Raw genomic sequence first — 9,204 nt, forward strand, 5'->3', positions numbered from 1 at the left:
CATAACTGTCTCCTTACCATCCTGCAGGAAAGACAGCACACAACATAAGGGAAAGAAATAAGACTGGTGGAGGAAGAGCCAGATGGAACAGAAGGTGATGGGAATAAGTGGGATATCCAGACCAAGCAGCGTTGGCGATGGAGAGTCTGGCGTCTTGTTAGAACACAGTCACTGCACTTCACTTGTACCTCTTCCTGAACCACAAGCAATTACAGCTTCAACCAACTTGTAAACCTCAACCACTATGATCAAGCCTTTCATGTGAAAATGTCCAGCCTCTCGTTGCCATTCTAATTGGTGTCCTTTTCCTCTTTCCATTTGGTGGCCACCTTCCTATGCTTCTACCTCGCCTTCAACCACCTGTTCCTCATCAGATGAAGACTACCCATGTGCCTCCTCCAGCTGCAATCCTCTCTAGATTGCGAGATTGCGCAGGATGCAGCCACTATTAGACGGGAGACTCTCTCCGGAGCACAATGCAGCAGGAATGATGACAGAAAGTGCAATCTCAAACCCGATCGGTCCTTTTAGGATTTGCGAAATGAAGATGCAAAGTATGGCTCGTGCAATGTTGCTGTGCCCCCACACGTGAAACAGCGAATAAGAAAATAAATCATTGTTATTCAGAAGCGGTTTATGCAGATCATTGTTTTAAATCGTCCTTTTTTTGTCGGCAGGTGCTTGAATATTATCCCGATGGCAGTGCCTTTAACAGGCGACTTGTCCCTTTAACGAGCGTGGCTGTGCGTCAGTTTCCAGCCGGTCCAGGAGCAGGAGCAGGCTGATCAGCATCATCCCGTCTCCTGCACCTCCCTGCTCTCGCAGCATCTCCTTCATCCCTGGCCATGGAGAGCCTGATGGAGAACCCAATGAGGGCAGTGCTCTATCTCAAAGAGTTGACCACCATCGTCCAGAATCAGCAGACCCTCATCCAGACCCAGAGGCACAGGATCCACGAGCTGGAGGTGAAAGTGGAGGAGCTCCTGGAGGAGAACCAGAGCCTGAAAGATCAGCCGGCGAGCGGCGGCCACCACCGCCACCACCACCACCCTCCGCCTCAGCCTCAGGAGCAGGAGCAGCAGCAGCGAGATCTCCAGCATCAGCACCAGGATCCGCAGCACAAACACCCCGCCATCAGCACCAGGGCAGTGATCCCCTGCAACCCAGAGTAAGTCCCAGAGAGCCCGTTCCTTCTGAACTTTACCCGTTTCTATTGATTTAAACAAACGCATCAAGGACTGGTTGAGAAGGCACTGCTCAGCCTGTGTCTCAACACGACCTCAATAAGCTCCGTACCAATTTATCTTTGTAAAATAATTCCTCCTTTTTAATTTCTAGTGGTTCGTTTTAAAGAAGCGTCTCAACGCCGTGTAATTAAAAGTGCACCAATGACCGGCCACATATCATCAGAATGGAGCTCGCCTCTAAATACCAGAGGATCACATTTTCACACTGGAGTTTATAGTCTTCTCCATTTCTGAGCTTTAAAGTGAAAGTGGAAAAGCCCAACTGAGCGTTATATTACATTTACTGCCACTGAAATGCCTCCCTCAACCACAGAAGACGTCAATTACAGATCTGTGTAGTGAGGTTAATCGTCCAATAAGCGTAAGCACGGATGCATTGATTTTTATTTACCTGTATTTCCTACTTTTTTTGCTGGAAGGGTTGGGTGAAAGGAAAGAGTAGCTACGATTGGAGTTAACTTCGAAAAGATATATATGACATAGTTAAACTGTTGCAGAAGAAGGTGGGAACAATAGGAAGGAAGGATCAGTTCTTTTTGGAGTATAACCAACAAATCAAATAAAAAGTGACTCCTATTGTGCTCAAATGGAGAAGCGAGTTAAAAAGAATTCCAGAAACTTTAAAATAATGCGTCTGTTCCAGACTGCAGATAAGTACTGAAGATAGGAAATTACCAATAGGTAGTTAAAGATTAAAGACATCAGTAGATATTTTTCTCATGCCTACTAATACCTATTTGTAACGTGTTGATCATTATTTGATAAAGTCGCAGTGATTGTTAGTGATTGTTATAATCATGAATCCCTTGGTTTGAATGCCCTCATGCATCAATGACATGGAGTGTGCTGGCTGCTGGCATCTACCATGACAAAGTTTGCCAGTAAATATATGGGTGCCAGCCTCCTTCCTCTCCCCCGTGTATTTCACAGTATGTTTTATACAAGTATTTGGCTAGAATCTCATACTGGGGTTCTGAAGATGCTCTTGCAGGTTATGATGTAATGTGAACCCTTTGATGATGTGGCTGGGTTTCAATCATTCCCAATCATCAATTATATATTTATTTATACAAATATATACATGCACAAAATGCAATTGCTTATTTAGTTGTCACATGCTCCGTGTCAATCAAAAAAAAGTTTGGATGGAGTAAATGTAATTCCTCTTTTCCCATGGCCATGTACAGTCTGTCTTTTCACCAAATTTTTTTTCTCTCTCTCTGGCTCTCTCTTGTCTCTGCTTTACTCCATCCCGCTGTCTTTCTTTATGTCTCTATCATTTACTCTGTCTCTGCTTCTCTCTCTGCTGTTTTTTTCCCTTTGTCTATCTTAGTGTCTCTGCCTCACATTGTCCATTTCTCTCGGTGTCAATGTGTGTCTATCTGCTTCTTTCAGTTTGTCTCTACTGCTGACTTTCTGTCAATGTGTGTGTGTCTTTATTTTCTTTCTGTCTGTCCCTACCAGCTCTAAGAGCTCTGTCTCTTTGAGTTTCCATCCTTTCTTTGCCATTCTTTCCACCTCAATCTCTTTGCTTGCGTCTCTCTCTTTCTATCAGATTCTGTCTCTCCGAGGGTCTGTGCATTTGCCTGTCTCTTTCTACCTCTGTTTTTTCTGTTCATCTGTTTAAAGATTTTGTAAAAGAAAAGATCAACTTTGCTCGTGGCTACTTCACTGGAATGCCCTCTCAAGGCATTAGTATTGTTCCTGCACTGCATCTAAGATTGTGACAAGATCATTATGGTTTGGCAGGCTCCATGAATTGAGATGTGTCCCACACTTCTTCTTTGTCCTTGTGCTGTGAAAAAGTTGATGTCAATAAGTGCAAATCAATATTGCAGGTTTATTGATCAGTGTGACTAATGGAAGCATAATACAAGGAGATTTACTGAGATACCACCTTTTCTGTTCTACCCTGTAGTTCCTGAAATGGAGGGTTAAGTTGGGGCAAATATAATAAATAGACTTTACTGACTGCTTTTGACCAATTACAAGTAATTCAGTCAAGGGCTTTATGTGATTGCAGAAACTGTCCTGAGTGAACTACAAGTTCATATTTGTTATTTGAATATGTATTACTGTTTTTCTGCCTATGTTCATTATTGTTGAACTGCATAATGAGAACTAGTGGTCATCATACAATTTAAATTATTTGTTATACTGGAGCTGGAGGAGTACCAGCTCTGAGACGGAATCTATTAGACAGAAATGTCTGTTGGGTGTGGTGCTGATTCTTGATTCCATTGCCTAACAAGCTGGAATGTCCAAGGTCAAATACCTGTAACAGTGTGGCAAGTATTGTGTGATGTCCCCTGCATTCCCCACATCCTAAGATTTGGTAGACCGTGATGGAAAACCATGTACATTATGGCTATTTTTGATGGTAATCTGCAGGAAGGGTCACTGTCTTGTATGTAGTAATATTATTATTGATAAACTTTGGCATCATTTTTTTTTGTCTCTGGCAAAAAGGGACAAATTATGTAAGGTGCTGTAATATCATTCTCCCAACGCTGCCACAGTTTACTTACCCTGCTTAATATATTCTCAGCAGATACCCTGTTTTGCTGCATATGGTGTGTGATATGATTCCCGCATGGGAATGACTGCTTTATTTTTAATTATTGTGATTGAATGTTGACCCCATTGAACGAGGTTTGCTGAGCTGTTAATTAACTGAATACTCATACTGCATGACCTATCTGTTTTATTTTGAAGTGTAGTAATCCTGCGGCGTGTTGCTGGCACGTATAATCTTGTGAAGGATCGAATACGCATAGCAATATTTGCTGGCAACAAATACAGTAAATGCTGTGTAAAAGGGAAATGCTGGCATTGTATGGCTCATGCATCCATCAATGTTGGCTCCTATGCATATATAGTATAGATCAGGTAAAAGGGAATAATTTCTTCCCCTCTGATACTACACAGTTTGAAGTGCATCAGTGTCGGTTCCTGTAAGTGCACAATACAATACTGTATAAAAGCTGGTAAGATATCTCAGTGGCATTCTTGTCCATTCCTGCCTTAAACTGGTTACGTTGCACTTTGCACTGTTTTGTTAACATTCATTTAGAAGTCACAGACAACATACAGATTTTTCAATGACTAATCCAACCCCATTAGCAGAGATTACTTAGTTATATAATATACTTACAACAGCATAAAGTCTTTGTTCCTGATATTTTGTAGCTGAATGCGTGTTTGTTAAGATGATGTTTGAGGAAAAAATGGTCTGTTCTTAACGTGCAGGATTGAATATGAGTCAGTGCTGTAGAAGACTGACTGAGTACAATAACTGGGTGATACAGTGGATTAGCACCGATCTCCTCTGGAATCTGCTTTTGAATCTAACACAGACTGATGGGATCAAAGTCTTTTTCTTTGGTTGCTGGAAGGACCCAATTTAAATAGGCTTGGGTGGTTTCAAAATGGTTCCTAATGAGCTCAAGTATTGAACCTCTGCTGTATCTGAGCTGGGAGTGCTTGATGCTGATTCTAAGTACAAAGTGGAATAATTGTTCTATTTCTAATATTGACTTTGCTCATCTTGATGAACACATTTTCCTCCAAAGAGAATGGCTAAGTAAAATGATGCATTATTTACATGATCCCACAAGTTAACAGACTGTGTGTGTGTGTGTGTGTGTGTGTGTGTGTAGGGTGAGGTACAAAATAGTTGGTGAATTACTGCCCCATCACCATCCAAATAGTATAGCAATGGTAATTGACACTGGTAGTATTGATCTCACATCCCCAGTACATCAAATTCCAGCGTAAAATCCAGTCAGAATGGCCACTGAGAATTTACCTGCTTTTGGATCTGGTCACTGATGAGAACCATTTAATTAAGCAGTTGATGTCAAGATATTCAGATGTGACTGTAATCTGAGTCTGCCAATCAAACTAATGTTACAGCACATCATAGTGAACTAAGCACCTTTCTAGAATTATTATGGCTGTATTTTTCAGTAGGGGTGGGGGAGCAAAACATTTAAGCACTTCTGAGTTTCTACGTCTTTTATGTGGCGGGTCGCGGGGGTGTGGGGGGAGTGGTGGCTGGGTGGTGGGGGGTGGATAGTGACAGTCTGTATCCTTCCAGGTGCTCTGACTTTTACGGGAAGGACTTACTGAGGCATTAACCCATTTAAAATAAACAGGTTTTCCCATCTGTGCTAAAATAGCAGAGAACAAATTGTTATATGAAGAGATTAAACATTAGTCAGCTAATATCACTAACAGTAATTTCTAGCCTTCTATTCTTCACAACTACAGTGACTGTTATGAGGGGTGGGAGTTGTCAGAACATTCTATATCCTTCACACGCACTACAACAAGGCCTCCATTAGAAGCAATCACAGCCGAAAGGGATGACAAGCTTATTTTCCAAAGATTGCAGAGGCCTCAAGTTGTCAGAGTTAACCTGAAGGGTGAAAATGTTTAGTGCGTAGACTAGTAAGCCAATCATTTCCAGCCCTGTATGGGAAAAGCACGTCATCATTGATGACCCTTTTTAAAAACTACTATTGCAAAGAATTGTGATTAGCTTTCATTTCTATCTGTTTCTTTTTATCTTCATGATGACTATTTTTCTTTAAACAGTGCCACATTAAGGGGACTGGCTAGGAGTGTTACTGAAACCAAGGGTGTGAAGGAGCTGGATTTTTCCCCTAATGTTCTCCTTTCCTTTCTTGAAAGGAAGGGCACATTCTGGCTAAGGCTCCATGGGTGCTAGACACTATTTTGCCCAAGCAGCCATTCTTCATAGATCCTGAGTGCCTATGAGTTATTTGATCATGAGAGGCATCATGACCATGCCTGATCCCGTCCTCACCTGATGTCCACATATAGGCATTTTCTTGCATTGGATGGCAATCAGCAGAGAGAACAGTGACTAATTTTGATTTTGTTCTTTCCCACGTCCCTTGCCCAGAGACACTGAGGTCAACTGTCGTTCCCCGACTGTCTCAGCTGAGATGTGCTAACTCAACAAGGACTGGGAAACATCATCACACATCAAGGACATAACAGTTACTGTCAGCTATCATCAACTAAAACAAGACTCAAAGACAAAAGAAAAATCACACACACAAAACAGTAGGGTGGATGGCTGGCAACTCTCAATGACTTACAGGCCGGAATCTAATCAGGGGATCAGGTGGATTATATATAGAATAATAATGGATACACAAAAGTGAGCTCTGGTCTAGAAACTAATAGAGAGGTTTGGATAAATTATGTATAGAATAATAGATCCCAGGAGTGAACTATAGGTTAGAATCTAATGAAAGCTTTAGATGAATTATATATAGAATAATAATGGATGCCAAGGAGTATATTATTATTTGAATTTTAATAAATATGTATTTTCAAACAGAAATGTTGGTTAGTTCTGTCCTGGAGTGTGGCTTGTTCAAATTCAAATATGTTTTACCCCCCAAAATATTGCATGTTGTTAATTCAAGCTGAATTAAAATGCAGGGTTGCATGAAAATGATGCAGAGGCATTATCGTGATTAATGGGAATTACAAAATAAATAAATCTTGACTCGGGTACATTCTGAGTTCAATTTGTGGTTGGATTGCCTTGTGCGTATTTTAGTCATGTGGCTGACTCTCATCTCCAGTAACAACCCTTGGCAGCATTGTCAGGTGCCCATTGGCTCAGTAGGTGGGGCCTTTTGCCCTGATCAATCTCCATCAGCATGGCATGGGGGAAGTAAGGGCATTGTTGAGTCATTCTTTGCAAAACACCCCCAGGAAATTAGATACATATAATGCAGATGCTGCATTTGTGACATGAGTGATGTTTGTCACAACACGAATTACAGTGTTGTGATCATGTTTTGATAAATACAGTTAGAAAGCTATGCTAATAACTTTTCAACAATGACAATCCTCCTTTAACCATGAAGGTTCTATTTTTATCTCTTCAACTTCCTCTCCTCATCTCCTAATGACAGGCTAAGGGGTCGGCCATTTAGGACTGAGATGAGGAGGAATTTCTTCGCTCAGAGGGTTGTGAATCTTTGGAATTCTCTACTCCAAAGGGCTGTGGATGCTCAGTCGTTGAGTATATTCAAGGCTGAGATCGATAGATTTTTGGACTCTAAGGGAATCAAGGGATATGGGGATCGGGCAGGAAAGTGGAGTTGAGGTTGAAGATCAGCCATGATCTTATTGAATGGTCGAGCAGGCTCGAAGGGCCATATAGCCTACTCCTGCTCCTAATTCTTATGTGCTTATGACCTTGACTGTCTCACTGAGGTTTGGTTCCACAGGTGACAGTTTCTCTACAATACCTTGCTCAAGTGGCCATTACTCATGTATGAGTATTGACAGTGACTGCCAGCACACTATCCAAATGTAGAGGACTGCTAATTCTGATCCTGTCCTCGTCCAGTGTCAGCACATGCACCCTTACAATAAGGGTCTCTGTTATGGTTCAGGAGCAGGAACTCTGGCCGTTTTACCCTTCCCTAACCCAGGGATACTCAAGCCTATTGTAGCACCCCTACTGCTGCCTAGCCTGAAATCAGCTAACTCCGTACAGTCCAGGGATTAAACCTGAATGTTTCCAGATTTATACCAGTACAGAATCTTTAGTGTAAAACACAGGCAGATGAACAAGGCCCTGTTAGATACTTACAATTTGGACTTGCAAACCTTGTTTCCACCTTTCATGACATCTTTGCCACAGTTAGCTATTTCCTGCTTGGTTACTGCACTTTCTGGCATCTTGCTCAGTACTTGCAGTCGTTTGATTTTTGTTTTGACAAATGCAGTGGGTGGAATGCTTAGAGACATGTGATGCAAATCTGCTTGGTGATACAAGAGATGCCATTAATTATGTTATACTGCACTTCACAATTCGAACAGTACAAGGCTTGAGCCATATGAGGCTTACAAATAGCACTGTTATCTGGTTAAACAGAAATTAACCCCCTGAAAGTTGAAGTTCTTGCTAATTAAAACACAGAAACTCACTGAAAATTTGCATACCAAGCATTTTTTGAAGGAGTGAAAATAAACCTCTAAAGAAGGCATGCTTCCTTATAAATGAGAATCTCTAAATCAGCTGAATGTAGAGCTTGTTTGGCTTTATATACTCCGAGCACATCATGCAGAAGCTGAGACTAATTTGTTAATTCCATATGCATTGTGCAGATGTACAGCACTCACATGACTGTTATACCTATCTGAGACACCAATTCAATAAACACAGCTTCGCCATAGTTTGACCTGCTTTAATTTATTCATTCCTCTGCCGTGATAAGTATTAAACTTACCTGCTTTACAGTTGATCTTGCATAGGAGATTTTGATGAAAGTATACTATGCATATAACCCTGGGGGTCACCAGTGACCAGAAACTTAACTGGACCAGACACATAAATAGTGTGGTTACAAAAGCAGGTCACAGGCTGGGTATTTTGTGGCGAGCGACTCATCTCCTGACTTCCCAAAGCCTTTCCACCATCTACAAGGCACAAATCAGGAATGTGATGGAATACTCTCCACTTGCCTGGAATAGTAGAGCTCCAACAAAACTCAAGCTCGACACTATCTAGAACAAAGCAGCCTGCTTGATTGGCAGCCCATCCACCACCTTAAACATTCACTCCTTCCACCACCGGTGCACCGTGTCTGCAGTGTGTACCATCTACAAGATGCACTGCAGCAACTCGCCAAGGATTCTTCGACAGCATTTCCTAAACCCGCGACCTCTACCTCTACCACCTAGAAGGACAAGGGCAGCAGGTGCATGGGAACACAATCACCTGCAAATCCCCTCCAAGTCACACACCATCCTGACTTGAAAATATATTGCCGTTCCTTCTTTGTCGCTGGGTCAAAATCCTGGAACGCTCTCCCTAACAGCACTGTGGGAGTACCTTCACCACACGGACTGCAGCGTTTCAAGAAGGCGGCTCACCACCACCTTCTCAAGGGCAATTAGG

The 9,204-nt window shown here is 41.9% G+C and overlaps 1 protein-coding gene across 2 annotated transcripts; it reads left to right on the forward strand.

Moving 5' to 3' along the window:
* The first annotated feature begins 230 nt into the window (after positions 1 to 230).
* Positions 231 to 8,885, forward strand: LOC147106167 (uncharacterized). 2 transcript variants are annotated; one of them, XM_086009025.1, is made up of 3 exons: positions 231 to 554; positions 678 to 1,168; positions 1,339 to 5,277. In XM_086009025.1, the coding sequence occupies exons 2-3, from the start codon at positions 846 to 848 to the stop codon at positions 1,349 to 1,351; spliced, it is 336 nt and encodes a 111-aa protein (XP_085865151.1). In that variant the 5' UTR covers positions 231 to 554; positions 678 to 845; the 3' UTR covers positions 1,352 to 5,277. The 2 variants fall into 2 exon arrangements, with proteins under 2 accessions (XP_085865151.1, XP_085865150.1); XM_086009024.1 differs by lacking the exon at positions 1,339 to 5,277 and adding an exon at positions 6,178 to 8,885 and having other exon boundaries at positions 312 to 554.
* Positions 8,886 to 9,204: the final 319 nt, after the last annotated feature.

Source organism: Somniosus microcephalus, chromosome 16 (assembly GCF_052327205.1).
Source record: "Somniosus microcephalus isolate GS21.2 chromosome 16, FLI_Smic_1.0, whole genome shotgun sequence".
Lineage (NCBI taxonomy): Eukaryota > Metazoa > Chordata > Chondrichthyes > Squaliformes > Somniosidae > Somniosus > Somniosus microcephalus.